At 43.0% G+C, this 17,590-nt stretch overlaps 4 protein-coding genes across 4 annotated transcripts; all 4 read right to left on the bottom strand.

Annotated features, from left to right (window-relative positions):
• Positions 1-2,600: 2,600 nt before the first annotated feature.
• Positions 2,601-6,705, bottom strand: LOC138407391 (girdin-like). The gene is made up of 3 exons (XM_069523055.1): positions 4,294-6,705; positions 2,953-4,005; positions 2,601-2,837 (listed from the first exon to the last, which is right to left on the bottom strand). Exons 1-3 carry the CDS (start codon positions 4,321-4,323, stop codon positions 2,601-2,603), a joined length of 1,320 nt encoding a protein of 439 aa, XP_069379156.1. The 5' UTR covers positions 4,324-6,705.
• Positions 6,706-7,271: 566 nt separating this feature from the next.
• LOC138407384 (uncharacterized) lies at positions 7,272-8,078 on the bottom strand. The gene is made up of 2 exons (XM_069523047.1): positions 7,780-8,078; positions 7,272-7,664 (listed from the first exon to the last, which is right to left on the bottom strand). Exons 1-2 carry the CDS (start codon positions 8,056-8,058, stop codon positions 7,425-7,427), a joined length of 519 nt encoding a protein of 172 aa, XP_069379148.1. The 5' UTR covers positions 8,059-8,078; the 3' UTR covers positions 7,272-7,424.
• Positions 8,079-8,517, bottom strand: LOC138407390 (myb/SANT-like DNA-binding domain-containing protein 4). The gene is made up of 2 exons (XM_069523054.1): positions 8,150-8,517; positions 8,079-8,091 (listed from the first exon to the last, which is right to left on the bottom strand). The coding sequence occupies exons 1-2, from the start codon at positions 8,515-8,517 to the stop codon at positions 8,079-8,081; spliced, it is 381 nt and encodes a 126-aa protein (XP_069379155.1).
• A 3,357-nt stretch (positions 8,518-11,874) lies between these two features.
• Positions 11,875-12,905, bottom strand: LOC138407385 (uncharacterized). The gene is made up of 2 exons (XM_069523048.1): positions 12,602-12,905; positions 11,875-12,486 (listed from the first exon to the last, which is right to left on the bottom strand). The coding sequence occupies exons 1-2, from the start codon at positions 12,878-12,880 to the stop codon at positions 12,247-12,249; spliced, it is 519 nt and encodes a 172-aa protein (XP_069379149.1). The 5' UTR covers positions 12,881-12,905; the 3' UTR covers positions 11,875-12,246.
• Positions 12,906-17,590: the final 4,685 nt, after the last annotated feature.

The raw sequence follows: 17,590 nt of genomic DNA, 5'->3' as shown, positions 1-17,590 counted from the left end.
AGAGACTGCTTACATCTATTATAACTGTCACTGGTGCCTGGGTAAATCTTCGCCAGTCGGATGTTTGTGTAGTGTACCCTGAAAAGAACTTTACATTGTAATAAGCTGTGCCTGGCAAATAAAGAGGACGTATGAACTAGTTTAAGGATTTGGTCCCATTGATTGTCTGAGATTGGAGCTCCTATTTCCTGCTCCCAAGTCTGCTTCAGCGAGCAGTTTGATCGGGGTTAAGGGAGTCAATGGAATTGTAAATCACAGAGATGGAGCGCTTTTGTGTAGGATCGAGGGTGAGCAAGGAATCAATCTGAGACCCAGGCAGGTGGTTGGGGAAGTGAGGGTAGGTAGTTTGGACAAAGTGCCTGGCCTGGAGAAAACGAATAAAGTGAGTGGGGTAATTCAAACCTGGTTGCGAGCTCTGTAAAATAGGTAAATATGTTTTCTTTGTAAAGGTCTTTGACATGTAATAAACCTTTGTTTCGCCAGGTAGTTGAAGGTTCATTCAAGCCGTAGTGTTTACGAAACTGATTCCAAATTTTCAGTGAGTTAGTAACAACAGGGTTCCATGAAGGAGGGACTATAGGGAAAACTTTGAGGACCGTATTTCTATCAGAGCCCATGAGGGGCCTGCGTTGGCTCCACTTTCAAGCCGATGACTGATTTTGTCATGCCCAATAGTATTGGATAGGGTTGGGTAGTGCAAGACTGCCCTGCTTTTTGGGGAGCTGTAAAACATTTTTTCTAATACGGGGCGGCTTTCTCAATCACAGAAACAACAAGAGTGTTTGGTCTAGCTGCTAGAAGAAGGACCGTCTGATAAAAATCGGAATATGTTGGAACAAATTGAGAAATTTAGGGGGAGAGAGGGAGGGAGGACCAATGGGTCAGATCTAGCTTGCACTTATCAATGAGGGGGCAAAATTTTTTATTAAAAAGGTCCTTGAAAGAAGCAGTTACAAATATGCCAAGATACAGAAACCCCTCTGAAATAACTATAAATGGGAAAGAGGATGATGGCATCTTCTTAGACAGTTCATTGATAGGAAGAAGCTCACTTTTGTTCAAATTTAACTTGTAACCGGAGTATCTGAGGCTGGGTTTGACACATATAATAGCAAGTTATCAGCGTGACGAGAGTGACACAGAAGAGTGGCTAGGACCTTGGCGAGAATCTTTTGGTCCACATTTAAAAGTGAGATGGGCCTATAGTTGCTGCATTCAAGGAGGTCCTTGTCTTTTTTTAATAAAAGAGAGATATTGGCTTCTAATAGGGTTGGAGGCAATCTGCCACTATTAAAGGATTCGCTGTAGACATCAACCAAATGTGGTGTTATTAGGTTTGAACATGTTTTGTAAAATTCTACAACAAACCCGTCTGGATCGTAAGATCGGTTAGGAAATTGAACTGTCCATGTGTGGTAAAAGTTCCATCACCAGGCACATGGCCTTCAATTTTGGAGACGGAACCAGAACCACTAACCAGTCAGTGTCAATCTTATGCACTATCATGGCTGTTGTATCAGCAGCAATCAGCAAAGGATAAAGTGATGGCTTTGTCAGTGCATCTGTTTAGACCTAGACTTAATTGTTTTTGGTTGGGAGATTTTTACCATATATGAATTGATTTGATCGGCAGGAAAATATGATAACGGCGGTCCCTGATGCAATGGATGTGGCATCCGTGAGGGCTAACAGCTGTTTTTGTATAATGGGCCTGGGATGCTTATGGGAATATCAGATTGTGACGAGTACATGAAGGACTTGGGTAAGCGTGAACATGAGGCTATTGATAACTTGTATGCAGTGACTTTTCGTGTACCACATCGTAAACAGAGTAGAACTTGGATGGTGCAGAACCAAATTTTTACATCTGTTATTTCTGCAAAAGATACTGTTTGGTGTTTTCTTTTCTTCCCTTCTAGAACAATATTGGGGGAAGACCACTGTGAGGGTGATTATTTGTTCAGGGACCTCGATGTGCTAAAGGGATTCAGACACTCAAACATGGACAATAAGAATTGACCGAAGGACTCTGAACAAGGACATTGTGATAACATGTCCAGAGTCAACATACCATCGACACTACTCTGAGAGTCGACGCTGCGGAGGAGCTGCAGTGTGATACATTCTTATGTCTTTTCTTATATATTTGCATATTATTGGATTTTGTTTATAATATTGTAATCTGTGATAGTGTTACTGATAATCTTAGTAAGACATAATAGCTTGACTTAGTTTTTGTGTTTCTTTTATTGCACGAGTGATACTTCTATTTTATTTTATGTAATCATGCTCGTACGAAACATATAGATTTAATCATCCTCTATACCAAATACAAATCCCAACGGGGTAGTGGATATATTGGACAGAGGATGTTGGAGATGGAGCTGCCAGGTAGAAGGAGAAGAGGAAGACCTCAGAGAAGGTTCATGGATGTAGTGAAGGAGGATATGGAGATGGTTGGTGTAACAGTAGAGGAGGCAGGGAATAGGGTGAGATGGAGACAGGTGATCCGCTGTGGCAACCCCGAAAAGGGAGCAGCCGAAAGATAAAGAAAAAGTAGCTGATAAGATGAAGACTTCTTGAGATGTACAAGTCAGAGATTAGCAGAATTTAAAGCATTTGGCGAGAAAAATGCGGAACCTCCCCCTCATCGTCCCCTTGCTCTCCTCCTTATCTCTCTTCTTCCTTTCTATCTTCTCCTCCTCATCTCTCTTCTTCCTTTCTTTCTTCTCCTCCTTCTCTATCTTCTCCCGTTCTTTCTTCTCCTCCTCATCTCTCTTCTTTTTTTTCTTCTCCTCCTCATCTCTCTTCTTCCTTTCGGTCTTCAAGGCCTGTTCCTGAAAAGACAGAGACAGCATAAGTTTCACTCTATTCTTTTTTTCAAAGTCTGAATCTGAAACAAATCAACAATCTAATATTATTCAAATCAGAATGAGCTGATCTTTAACGTACCTCCAGACCCTTCAGCTGGGCATTTTCGACCTCCAGCTCCTCAAGACGCCTGTTTTCCGCCTTCAACCAGGTGTTTTCTGTCTTCCTCCCCACCAGCCTGTAGTTGTCAGCCTTTAGCTGGGCCTTTCCTGCCTTTAGCTTGGCGTTTCCTACCTTCAGCCCCTTTAGCTGGTCCTTTACTACCTCCAGCCTCCTTAGCAAGGCCTTTTTAACCTCCAGCTCCTCCAGCCGAGCGTTTTCAGCCTCTAGCTCCTTCCGATGGGCGTTTTCAGCCTCCATCTCCTTCAGATGGGTGTTTTCTACCTCCAGCGCCTCAAGACGCATTTTTTCCGCCTTCAACCAGATGTTTTCTGTCTCCATCCTGCCCAGCCTGTAGTTGTCAGCCTTCAGCTCCTCCAGACGGTTGTTTTCAGCCTTCAGTTGGGCGTTTTCTACCTCCAGCTCCTTCAGTTGGCCGTTTTCTACCTTCAGCTGGGCATTTTCAGCCTCTGATTCCTCCAGATGGGCGTTTTCAGCCTTCAGCCGTGTGATTTCAGCCTTCAACCAGTTGCTTTCTATTTCCATCCCCATCAGCATGTACTTTCCAGCCTTCAGCTCCTCCAGACGGTTGTTTTCAGCCTTCAGCTGGGCGTTTTCTACCTTCAGCTGGGCATTTTCAGCCTCTGATTCCTCCAGACGGTTGTTTTCAGCCTTCAGCCGTGTGATTTCAGCCTTCAACCAGTTGCTTTCTATTTCCATCCCCATCAGCATGTACTTTCCAGCCTTAAGCTCCCCCAGACGGTTGTTTTCAGCCTTCAGCTGGGCGTTTTCTACCTCAAGCCTCCTTAGCAAGGCGTTTTTAACCTCCAGCTCCTCCAGCCGAGCGTTTTCAGCCTCTAGCTCCTTCAGACGGGCGTTTTCAGCCTCCAGCTCCTTCAGACGGGTGTTTTCAGCTGCCAGCTCCTGATTCTCCCTCTTCGAGTCCTGGTGGGCTTGACGGAGGTCCTGCAGCATTTTGCTTTTGCTGCAACTGTGTCGCTGGGTTGAATCTTTGGGTTGCACTTGTCCAAGTGACTGAAAGACACAACATACAAAGAACAAATTAAAGCACACTCCCAAAAAGGTGTTTCTTCTGATTCATAATAGCAAAGTGAACAGGAGCAGCATGTCAGGCAAACTACTGTTACATACACACACAAAATGTTACTCAGTCTGAATGTCAGACAACTATTGTGATGGGTTTGTTGAAAATTCATCCCCTCGATAAGATAAAGAAATGAAAGAAAATCTAAGGTGGTTTGAACAAGTATAACACTTAAGTAAAGTTTGTCTCAAACTCTCTCCTCCTTAGAAAAGTCTTACCTCATATTTTGAGCTGTTGATCCTCTCCATGTTGATTAAAAGGTACTGCAGTGTATAAACAAGGTTTCTGTTGAGTATTTTCTTCTGTAGCTGTGTACAAACGTTGTTGTAGAGTATTATCTCGTGACGGTCAAAAGTTGCCAGAGAGACGTATCTTGTGTGAGTGTGTGGTTTCACTGACAAATGTTTTATGTTTGTCTTAAAGAGGTGAGCTATGTGGCTATGATCTGCTTTATTCTAAAACACATACTCATCATCCTTTGATCTATGTCAGAGTCACACACATCAATGTCAAAGGCGTAGTTCCAGGTCTCTCTCTCTCTCTCTCTCGCTCGCTCTCTCCCTCTCTCTCTCTCTCTCTCTCTCTCTCTCACACTCTCTCTCTCTCTGTCAGATGATGCCACCGGCTGGTCATTGGGAAAGTCCAATATTGAAATTTTTTTGTGATGGATCTTTCAATCATTCTGTGAATCCATCAATACGTTATAGTGGCTTCTTTTGAATTGAATTCAGCGTTTGTACAATGACAACTCCAACAGAGACGAGAAAATAATAAGGGAAGAGGGAGGCAAGCATATAAAAAAAAGTCAAATGTGCAGCATTGTTGGCACATTGCTGTTCAGTAGCATCACTATAGTACTAGTGAGCGCAGCTAATAACCCTTGCAAGCCCATCTTCTGTCCCTGCACCCCATTCTCTGTCGTTTTCTTCAAGTACTTTTCAGAGTAAACCATGTAGAGCTCCAAACACCTGTGGGCCTTCAGCTGCTCGATCAGCATGGGGTAGCCGATCTCCACAATGCTGATTGTATCTTCATCATCATCCTCATCAGAAACTGCTTTTCTGAGAGCCTGTGGAACTGGAGGCACAGGTTTAGCTTCAGACTCATTGAGAGGCCTGAGAGTTGAAGGTGGAGAGGTCGAGGAGTTCTCTACTGCGCTGCTGTTGCTCTCTGTTTTGTAGCTGCCAATGCCAGTATGTGCTTACAAAGGGCTATGATTCCACTGCAAGATATTCAGTTAGACAAAGGAGTCCAAGACCAGTTCGGAAAAGGCTCACACCGAAACGTCACGAGAGTTAGGGTTGAAGTGACCTTGGGGAAATCAGTTCAGCTTCCATGCCAGTGTACAGGAGAAAACATTGGTGAAGGGAAGCTTAGAGCCCACGGGGAAGATGGTCATGGCAGAATTTTAGATCTGTCAAGCACATTATCATTAGGAAAGTATGTGTTCATTAACGACAAGAGAAGACTGAAGGTTGAAGGAGATTGTAGCATTTATGCATATAGGCCCCAGCAGGAAGATCAAGGTGATTATAAATGTTCTTTTTATGATCCACAGTTTGTGAGTTAAGGGTCAGAGTTGGGACTCAGAGTTAGTATAGTGACTCTAGTGGTCATAGATGAAAATAAGAGTTTAGAACTCCAAGTTGTTGGGGAAACAACTAAGAGTGTTAATACATCAACTGAGGCTACCGCTAGAGCTATGACTTTATAGAGGATGAATACTAAAACAGTGACAACATCTTTGACGTCTACGAAATTTGTAAATATGACGCAGACACTTGTTATGACATCTTTGGAATTTAGGGGGGAAGTAGATGAAACACAGAAGCGAATGTTAAAGATAGAGCCCAGTATGAACAGTGATGAGATTTTTCAGATGGTGGAAGACAATGATGTAGATTCATCTGTGACAGCTCTGAAAACTATTTCAGATGTGAAAAATACGTTTTTTGATTCTGACCGGACACCAGGAGATATGACTGATCAATCCCATACATTACAGAACAGAGAGACTAAGTGGAAGGCATTTGGATTTGATTTTTTGGTGTTACAAATTGCAGACCCATGGACAGGAAGGAACTTATGGTTCCAGCAGTTATCTCATTCCGTAAGATCGGTTAGGAAATTGAACTGTCCATGTGTGATAAAAGTTCCATCACCAGGCACATGGCCTTCAATTTTGGAGACGGCGCCAGAACCACTAACCAGTGTGTGTGTCAATCTTATGCACTATCATGGCTGTTGTATCAGCAGCAATCAGCAAAGGATAAAGTGATGGCTTTGTCAGTGCATCTGTTTAGACCTAGACTTAATTGTTTTTGGTTGGGAGATTTTTACCATATATGAATTGATTTGATCGGCAGGAAAATATGATAACGGCGGTCCCTGATGCAATGGATGTGGCATCCGTGAGGGCTAACGGCTGTTTTTGTTCAAATGATAATTATAATGGGCCTGGGATGCTTATGGGAATATCAGATTGTGATGAGTACATGAAGGACTTGGGTAAGCGTGAACATGAGGCTATTGATAACTTGTATGAAGTGACTTTTCGTGTACCACATCGTAAACAGAGTAGAACTTGGATGGTGCAGAACCAAATTTTTACATCTGTTATTTCTGCAAAAGATACTGTTTGGTGTTTTCTTTTCTTCCCTTCTAGAACAATATTGGGGGAAGACCACTGTGAGGGTGATTATTTGTTCAGGGACCTCGATGTGCTAAAGGGATTCAGACACTCAAACATGGACAATAAGAATTGACCGAAGGACTCTGAACAAGGACATTGTGATAACATGTCCAGAGTCAGCATACCATCGACACTACTCTGAGAGTCGACGCTGCGGAGGAGCTGCAGTGTGATACATTCTTATGTCTTTTCTTATATATTTGCATATTATTGGATTTTGTTTATAATATTGTAATCTGTGATAGTGTTACTGATAATCTTGGTAAGACATAATAGCTTGACTTAGTTTTTGTGTTTCTTTTATTGCACGAGTGATACTTCTATTTTATTTTATGTAATCATGCTCGTACGAAACATATAGATTTAATCATCCTCTATACCAAATACAAATCCCAACGGGGTAGTGGATATATTGGACAGAGGATGTTGGAGATGGAGCTGCCAGGTAGAAGGAGAAGAGGAAGACCTCAGAGAAGGTTCATGGATGTAGTGAAGGAGGATATGGAGATGGTTGGTGTAACAGTAGAGGAGGCAGGAAGGAATAGGGTGAGATGGAGACAGGTGATCCGCTGTGGCAACCCCGAAAAGGGAGCAGCCGAAAGATAAAGAAAAAGTAGCTGATAAGATGAAGACTTCTTGAGATGTACAAGTCAGAGATTAGCAGAATTTAAAGCATTTGGCGAGAAAAATGCGGAACCTCCCCTTCATCGTCCCCTTGCTCTCCTCCTTATCTCTCTTCTTCCTTTCTATCTTCTCCTCCTCATCTCTCTTCTTCCTTTCTTTCTTCTCCTCCTTCTCTATCTTCTCCCGTTCTTTCTTCTCCTCCTCATCTCTCTTCTTCTTTTTTTTCTTCTCCTCCTCATCTCTCTTCTTCCTTTCGGTCTTCAAGGCCTGTTCCTGAAAAGACAGAGACAGCATAAGTTTCACTCTATTCTTTTTTTCAAAGTCTGAATCTGAAACAAATCAACAATCTAATATTATTCAAATCAGAATGAGCTGATCTTTAACGTACCTCCAGACCCTTCAGCTGGGCATTTTCGACCTCCAGCTCCTCAAGACGCCTGTTTTCCGCCTTCAACCAGGTGTTTTCTGTCTTCCTCCCCACCAGCCTGTAGTTGTCAGCCTTTAGCTGGGCCTTTCCTGCCTTTAGCTTGGCGTTTCCTACCTTCAGCCCCTTTAGCTGGTTCTTTACTACCTCCAGCCTCCTTAGCAAGGCCTTTTTAACCTCCAGCTCCTCCAGCCGAGCGTTTTCAGCCTCTAGCTCCTTCCGATGGGCGTTTTCAGCCTCCATCTCCTTCAGATGGGTGTTTTCTACCTCCAGCGCCTCAAGACGCATTTTTTCCGCCTTCAACCAGATGTTTTCTGTCTCCATCCTGCCCAGCCTGTAGTTGTCAGCCTTCAGCTCCTCCAGACGGTTGTTTTCAGCCTTCAGTTGGGCGTTTTCTACCTCCAGCTCCTTCAGTTGGCCGTTTTCTACCTTCAGCTGGGCATTTTCAGCCTCTGATTCCTCCAGATGGGCGTTTTCAGCCTTCAGCCGTGTGATTTCAGCCTTCAACCAGTTGCTTTCTATTTCCATCCCCATCAGCATGTACTTTCCAGCCTTCAGCTCCTCCAGACGGTTGTTTTCAGCCTTCAGCTGGGCGTTTTCTACCTTCAGCTGGGCATTTTCAGCCTCTGATTCCTCCAGACGGTTGTTTTCAGCCTTCAGCCGTGTGATTTCAGCCTTCAACCAGTTGCTTTCTATTTCCATCCCCATCAGCATGTACTTTCCAGCCTTAAGCTCCCCCAGACGGTTGTTTTCAGCCTTCAGCTGGGCGTTTTCTACCTCAAGCCTCCTTAGCAAGGCGTTTTTAACCTCCAGCTCCTCCAGCCGAGCGTTTTCAGCCTCTAGCTCCTTCAGACGGGCGTTTTCAGCCTCCAGCTCCTTCAGACGGGTGTTTTCAGCTGCCAGCTCCTGATTCTCCCTCTTCGAGTCCTGGTGGGCTTGACGGAGGTCCTGCAGCATTTTGCTTTTGCTGCAACTGTGTCGCTGGGTTGAATCTTTGGGTTGCACTTGTCCAAGTGACTGAAAGACACAACATACAAAGAACAAATTAAAGCACACTCCCAAAAAGGTGTTTCTTCTGATTCATAATAGCAAAGTGAACAGGAGCAGCATGTCAGGCAAACTACTGTTACATACACACACAAAATGTTACTCAGTCTGAATGTCAGACAACTATTGTGATGGGTTTGTTGAAAATTCATCCCCTCGATAAGATAAAGAAATGAAAGAAAATCTAAGGTGGTTTGAACAAGTATAACACTTAAGTAAAGTTTGTCTCAAACTCTCTCCTCCTTAGAAAAGTCTTACCTCATATTTTGAGCTGTTGATCCTCTCCATGTTGATTAAAAGGTACTGCAGTGTATAAACAAGGTTTCTGTTGAGTATTTTCTTCTGTAGCTGTGTACAAACGTTGTTGTAGAGTATTATCTCGTGACGGTCAAAAGTTGCCAGAGAGACGTATCTTGTGTGAGTGTGTGGTTTCACTGACAAATGTTTTATGTTTGTCTTAAAGAGGTGAGCTATGTGGCTATGATCTGCTTTATTCTAAAACACATACTCATCATCCTTTGATCTATGTCAGAGTCACACACATCAATGTCAAAGGCGTAGTTCCAGGTCTCTCTCTCTCTCTCTCTCGCTCGCTCTCTCCCTCTCTCTCTCTCTCTCTCTCTCTCTCACACTCTCTCTCTCTCTGTCAGATGATGCCACCGGCTAGTCATTGGGAAAGTCCAATATTGAAATTTTTTTGTGATGGATCTTTCAATCATTCTGTGAATCCATCAATACGTTATAGTGGCTTCTTTTGAATTGAATTCAGCGTTTGTACAATGACAACTCCAACAGAGACGAGAAAATAATAAGGGAAGAGGGAGGCAAGCATATAAAAAAAAGTCAAATGTGCAGCATTGTTGGCACATTGCTGTTCAGTAGCATCACTATAGTACTAGTGAGCGCAGCTAATAACCCTTGCAAGCCCATCTTCTGTCCCTGCACCCCATTCTCTGTCGTTTTCTTCAAGTACTTTTCAGAGTAAACCATGTAGAGCTCCAAACACCTGTGGGCCTTCAGCTGCTCGATCAGCATGGGGTAGCCGATCTCCACAATGCTGATTGTATCTTCATCATCATCCTCATCAGAAACTGCTTTTCTGAGAGCCTGTGGAACTGGAGGCACAGGTTTAGCTTCAGACTCATTGAGAGGCCTGAGAGTTGAAGGTGGAGAGGTCGAGGAGTTCTCTACTGCGCTGCTGTTGCTCTCTGTTTTGTAGCTGCCAATGCCAGTATGTGCTTACAAAGGGCTATGATTCCACTGCAAGATATTCAGTTAGACAAAGGAGTCCAAGACCAGTTCGGAAAAGGCTCACACCGAAACGTCACGAGAGTTAGGGTTGAAGTGACCTTGGGGAAATCAGTTCAGCTTCCATGCCAGTGTACAGGAGAAAACATTGGTGAAGGGAAGCTTAGAGCCCACGGGGAAGATGGTCATGGCAGAATTTTAGATCTGTCAAGCACATTATCATTAGGAAAGTATGTGTTCATTAACGACAAGAGAAGACTGAAGGTTGAAGGAGATTGTAGCATTTATGCATATAGGCCCCAGCAGGAAGATCAAGGTGATTATAAATGTTCTTTTTATGATCCACAGTTTGTGAGTTAAGGGTCAGAGTTGGGACTCAGAGTTAGTATAGTGACTCTAGTGGTCATAGATGAAAATAAGAGTTTAGAACTCCAAGTTGTTGGGGAAACAACTAAGAGTGTTAATACATCAACTGAGGCTACCGCTAGAGCTATGACTTTATAGAGGATGAATACTAAAACAGTGACAACATCTTTGACGTCTACGAAATTTGTAAATATGACGCAGACACTTGTTATGACATCTTTGGAATTTAGGGGGGAAGTAGATGAAACACAGAAGCGAATGTTAAAGATAGAGCCCAGTATGAACAGTGATGAGATTTTTCAGATGGTGGAAGACAATGATGTAGATTCATCTGTGACAGCTCTGAAAACTATTTCAGATGTGAAAAATACGTTTTTTGATTCTGACCGGACACCAGGAGATATGACTGATCAATCCCATACATTACAGAACAGAGAGACTAAGTGGAAGGCATTTGGATTTGATTTTTTGGTGTTACAAATTGCAGACCCATGGACAGGAAGGAACTTATGGTTCCAGCAGTTATCTCATTCCGTAAGATCGGTTAGGAAATTGAACTGTCCATGTGTGATAAAAGTTCCATCACCAGGCACATGGCCTTCAATTTTGGAGACGGCGCCAGAACCACTAACCAGTGTGTGTGTCAATCTTATGCACTATCATGGCTGTTGTATCAGCAGCAATCAGCAAAGGATAAAGTGATGGCTTTGTCAGTGCATCTGTTTAGACCTAGACTTAATTGTTTTTGGTTGGGAGATTTTTACCATATATGAATTGATTTGATCGGCAGGAAAATATGATAACGGCGGTCCCTGATGCAATGGATGTGGCATCCGTGAGGGCTAACGGCTGTTTTTGTTCAAATGATAATTATAATGGGCCTGGGATGCTTATGGGAATATCAGATTGTGACGAGTACATGAAGGACTTGGGTAAGCGTGAACATGAGGCTATTGATAACTTGTATGAAGTGACTTTTCGTGTACCACATCGTAAACAGAGTAGAACTTGGATGGTGCAGAACCAAATTTTTACATCTGTTATTTCTGCAAAAGATACTGTTTGGTGTTTTCTTTTCTTCCCTTCTAGAACAATATTGGGGGAAGACCACTGTGAGGGTGATTATTTGTTCAGGGACCTCGATGTGCTAAAGGGATTCAGACACTCAAACATGGACAATCAGAATTGACCGAAGGACTCTGAACAAGGACATTGTGATAACATGTCCAGAGTCAGCATACCATCGACACTACTCTGAGAGTCGACGCTGCGGAGGAGCTGCAGTGTGATACATTCTTATGTCTTTTCTTATATATTTGCATATTATTGGATTTTGTTTATAATATTGTAATCTGTGATAGTGTTACTGATAATCTTAGTAAAACATAATAGCTTGACTTAGTTTTTGTGTTTCTTTTATTGCACGAGTGATACTTCTATTTTATTTTATGTAATCATGCTCGTACGAAACATATAGATTTAATCATCCTCTATACCAAATACAAATCCCAACGGGGTAGTGGATATATTGGACAGAGGATGTTGGAGATGGAGCTGCCAGGTAGAAGGAGAAGAGGAAGACCTCAGAGAAGGTTCATGGATGTAGTGAAGGAGGATATGGAGATGGTTGGTGTAACAGTAGAGGAGGCAGGGAATAGGGTGAGATGGAGACAGGTGATCCGCTGTGGCAACCCCGAAAAGGGAGCAGCCGAAAGATAAAGAAAAAGTAGCTGATAAGATGAAGACTTCTTGAGATGTACAAGTCAGAGATTAGCAGAATTTAAAGCATTTGGCGAGAAAAATGCGGAACCTCCCCTTCATCGTCCCCTTGCTCTCCTCCTTATCTCTCTTCTTCCTTTCTATCTTCTCCTCCTCATCTCTCTTCTTCCTTTCTTTCTTCTCCTCCTTCTCTATCTTCTCCCGTTCTTTCTTCTCCTCCTCATCTCTCTTCTTCTTTTTTTTCTTCTCCTCCTCATCTCTCTTCTTCCTTTCGGTCTTCAAGGCCTGTTCCTGAAAAGACAGAGACAGCATAAGTTTCACTCTATTCTTTTTTTCAAAGTCTGAATCTGAAACAAATCAACAATCTAATATTATTCAAATCAGAATGAGCTGATCTTTAACGTACCTCCAGACCCTTCAGCTGGGCATTTTCGACCTCCAGCTCCTCAAGACGCCTGTTTTCCGCCTTCAACCAGGTGTTTTCTGTCTTCCTCCCCACCAGCCTGTAGTTGTTAGCCTTTAGCTGGGCCTTTCCTGCCTTTAGCTTGGCGTTTCCTACCTTCAGCCCCTTTAGCTGGTTCTTTACTACCTCCAGCCTCCTTAGCAAGGCCTTTTTAACCTCCAGCTCCTCCAGCCGAGCGTTTTCAGCCTCTAGCTCCTTCCGATGGGCGTTTTCAGCCTCCATCTCCTTCAGATGGGTGTTTTCTACCTCCAGCGCCTCAAGACGCATTTTTTCCGCCTTCAACCAGATGTTTTCTGTCTCCATCCTGCCCAGCCTGTAGTTGTCAGCCTTCAGCTCCTCCAGACGGTTGTTTTCAGCCTTCAGTTGGGCGTTTTCTACCTCCAGCTCCTTCAGTTGGGCGTTTTCTACCTTCAGCTGGGCATTTTCAGCCTCTGATTCCTCCAGATGGGCGTTTTCAGCCTTCAGCCGTGTGATTTCAGCCTTCAACCAGTTGCTTTCTATTTCCATCCCCATCAGCATGTACTTTCCAGCCTTCAGCTCCTCCAGACGGTTGTTTTCAGCCTTCAGCTGGGCGTTTTCTACCTTCAGCTGGGCATTTTCAGCCTCTGATTCCTCCAGACGGTTGTTTTCAGCCTTCAGCCGTGTGATTTCAGCCTTCAACCAGTTGCTTTCTATTTCCATCCCCATCAGCATGTACTTTCCAGCCTTAAGCTCCTCCAGACGGTTGTTTTCAGCCTTCAGCTGGGCGTTTTCTACCTCAAGCCTCCTTAGCAAGGCGTTTTTAACCTCCAGCTCCTCCAGCCGAGCGTTTTCAGCCTCTAGCTCCTTCAGACGGGCGTCTTCAGCCTCCAGCTCCTTCAGACGGGTGTTTTCAGCTGCCAGCTCCTGATTCTCCCTCTTCGAGTCCTGGTGGGCTTGACGGAGGTCCTGCAGCATTTTGCTTTTGCTGCAACTGTGTCGCTGGGTTGAATCTTTGGGTTGCACTTGTCCAAGTGACTGAAAGACACAACATACAAAGAACAAATTAAAGCACACTCCCAAAAAGGTGTTTCTTCTGATTCATAATAGCAAAGTGAACAGGAGCAGCATGTCAGGCAAACTACTGTTACATACACACACAAAATGGTTTGAACAAGTATAACACTTAAGTAAAGTTTGTCTCAAACTCTCTCCTCCTTAGAAAAGTCTTACCTTATATTTTGAGCTGTTGATCCTCTCCATGTTGATTAAAAGGTACTGCAGTGTATAAACAAGGTTTCTGTTGAGTATTTTCTTCTGTAGCTGTGTACAAACGTTGTTGTAGAGTATTATCTCGTGACGGTCAAAAGTTGCCAGAGAGACGTATCTTGTGTGAGTGTGTGGTTTCACTGACAAATGTTTTATGTTTGTCTTAAAGAGGTGAGCTATGTGGCTATGATCTGCTTTATTCTAAAACACATACTCATCATCCTTTGATCTATGTCAGAGTCACACACATCAATGTCAAAGGCGTAGTTCCAGGTCTCTCTCTCTCGCTCGCTCGCTCGCTCGCTCTCTCTCTATCAATTTCAATTCAATAAGCTTTATTGTCATGACTGTGCACCACAACATTGCCAAAGCGTTACAAGACAACAACAAAACAATATAAAACAATGCATTACCTCAGCAAAACAACAAATCATACATCAACCAAAACTACACCATACATCAATCAAAACTATACTATACATCAACAAAACTACACTATACATCAACAAAACTACACTATACATCAACAAAACTACACCATACATCAACAAAACTACACTATACATCAACAAAACTACACCATACATCAACAAAACTACACTATACATCAACAAACTACACTATACATCAACAAAACTACACTATACATCAACAAAACTACACCATACATGAACAAGACTACACCATACATCAATCAAAACTATACTATACATCAACAAACTACACTATACATCAACAAAAGTACACTATATATCAACAAAACTACACTATACATCAATAAAACCACACTATACATCAATTTAAAAAAAAGGTGTGTATCATACAGAGGTAATTATTACAGAACAGTATCTATCTAATGATCAGTATGTTCATCAGTGAGTAGGTTGTTGTGCAGCTTTTCTCTTCTCCTGTGACAGACACTCACATATTTTACTGCTTCTACAGCAGTGGCTCTTTTTTCTCCCAGTAGATGATAGTAGTGGTAGTTTTTCTTGGTCTGAGAGTTTGTCAAAATTTGGGGTTGTGTGTGTAAAGTTCGTGTAGAACTGTGCTCTGATGTCTGTGTATGCGTCACAGTGCAGCAGGAAGTGCTGCTCTGTCTCTACCTGTCTGTGTGGACAGAGCAGACACAGCCGCTCCTCTCTGGGCAGCCACGTCTGTCTGTGTCGGCCTCTCTCTAAGGCCAGGCTGTGGTTGCTGAGTCTGTACATAGTCAATGTTTTCCTCAGTCTGGGGTCGGCTACAGAGCTCAGATAATCTGCCATGGAGTATTTTCTGTTTAGGGACAAATAGCATTGGAGTTTGCTTTGGGTTTTGGTTGCAGATGTCAAATAGTTGATGTAATTGTCTTTTTCTTTAATTATAATTTGGTGGGGCTTGAATGTGTGAGGGCGGTCTTGGTGCCCTGTGCTGTTGGAGCTGAGCCGGTGGACCAGCTGGCTGAGGGGACTCCTTTCTTTGCTCTCCTCTTGGTAATGCAGGGCTTTGTAGTGGTAGGAGCTGGGCTCGCTGGCTTTGAGGTGTTGGTAGAATTTGATGGCTCTTTTTTGCATCCGAATTAAAAGGGGAAATTGTCCTAATTCAGCTCGACATCCATTGTTGGGGGCGTTCCTCTGGACTCTGAGAATGCTCTTACAAATCTCAGTATGCAGGCTTTCGATTGGGTGTTTGTCCCATTTTTCAAAGTCTTGATTTATAAGAGGGCCCCATACTTCACTACCATACAGTAAAATAGGTTCAATTATAGAGTGGAATATTTTGAGCCAGATTCTAACGGGTATATCAATGATTGAAGACTTTTTTAAGGCGTAAAAAGCTCTTCTTCCCTTGTCTCTCAGATCATTAACGGCCAGATTAAAATTTCCTGTAGAGCTAATTTTGAGTCCTCAATATGTGTAGTTATGTGTGTGTTCAATGTCAGCGGAGCCCAGTAAGAACTTGTTTGGGTTTCCCTGACATCTGGGTCATTTCTGGAAGACCATAATTCTTGTCTTTTCTAGATTAACTGTCAGGGCCCAGGTCTCACAGAAGTTTTGCAGATGATCTAGTTGCTGTTGTAATGCCTCTTTAGATGGAGCTAACAGTATTAGATCATCTGCTGTGGAAGTAGCTGTTGTGGTGGTTGTGGCAGCTGGGTTGAGTTTTGGCTTTTGATTCTTAACCGGCAGAAGGTCTGTTCTCTTCATGAACGAGTCCATGAAGCTGTCTCAGGGGGTTTGCTGTACCTGTAGTCTCGGCCATAGTCATCAGCATCAGTAGACCTGGCACCATATTTCCTGTACATGTAGTGGTTGTAGTAGTACTCCTCCTGGGGGCTGTGGAAGTGGAAGTGAGGACGAGGGAACCTCCCCAGCCCGTAGCCCAGGGGCATTCCTGCCATGGCACCTCCAGCTGCTGCCATCACTGCGCTGCGCCCAAACCCCCTGGATTTCTCTTGGGATAAACACCCATTGCCTGAACTGACTGGGAGAAGGGAGAGCCACCCCCAATGCCATGGCCCCCAAATCCAAAGCTGCCTCCATAGTAAGGGCTCAGGATTTTGTGGTTTGGGTTGTAGTTCATGTATCCACCTGGATACCCTCCATAAACTCCTCCATATGGGTAACCCTGATCAGGGTAACCACCAGCTGGATTACCTCCTGCTGGGTATCCTGGCTGCTGGGGGTAACCTCCTTGGTAAGGATAACCTCCAGGTCTGCCTGGCTGCTGGGGGTAACCTCCTTGGTTGAACTGTTGTTTATTCTTGAACTTGGTGGCCACATTTTGTTTTGGGGATCTTCTTAAACAGATTAAGTTCTATTCTTTTCTTGGCCATTGAAAAATTAATGTTGAAAAGAAGGAAGAGGGACAATGCAGCCTTTACAGTCAGTTTCATGTTTGCACTGCAGAGGAGGCAGGGAAATAGATGTAAAGACTACAGTGAAAATATGAAGGAAAAATAATTACATCATTAAAAAGCATTGTCTCTTTCTGAAGAGCTATCATGGAAAAATTTTAAATTTTCACATTTCTACTTAACTGCTAAGCAGACACACACTGTATGCACTTTATTAGAAGATTTTTTTAATTTAATGCATTACAACAACTCTATTAAATGCAAGACAATCTGAATTTTCTTGATTATTCATTAGGCCTATAAAATAAGATCAAGCAGTGGGGAAAAAGACACACAAACTTCCCATGGCACAGTAAACTATCACATATGACAAAAAGTTATTTTGATTATTAAAATCTACTTTCTCTCTATCAACTAATCAATTATATGACCATTTGTTCAAGCTCTGACACATCTAACTAAATCATGCAGCACCTGTTTTAGCCAATGGGTTCAATATGAAGCAGCGGGTCTGAAATCACTGATGGGTTTAAAATAGCACAGACTCTTCTGACTGAGCAAAGTGCAGACAGCAAAGTATTTGTGATACATGTTGTTTTCAAGGCTTTGTGCTTTAAACGCCTCTGACCACCGAAAGAAACACAGTAAGTAGTGTGTATGCATGATGTCATTATGGCTGAAGGTAGATTTTTAAGAGAAAGTCATATTCATAAAAAAAATTAAAAAACAGTAAGGGTTTTAATGTAAGTGAAACTATTTTCAGAAGAAAGTTTCCCTGATTAAAGTTGTGTATATGACAAATATCCAAACAATGAATACTCATAAACACATGCTTACATACTGACCTTGTTCTGTCGGTGCTGTTTCTT

The sequence above is a fragment of the Paralichthys olivaceus genome, chromosome 4, assembly GCF_024713975.1.
Source record: "Paralichthys olivaceus isolate ysfri-2021 chromosome 4, ASM2471397v2, whole genome shotgun sequence".
NCBI classification, from domain to species: domain Eukaryota; kingdom Metazoa; phylum Chordata; class Actinopteri; order Pleuronectiformes; family Paralichthyidae; genus Paralichthys; species Paralichthys olivaceus.
Note: the sequence above shows the minus strand (reverse complement) of the source record. Positions and strands in the feature narration are given on the sequence as shown.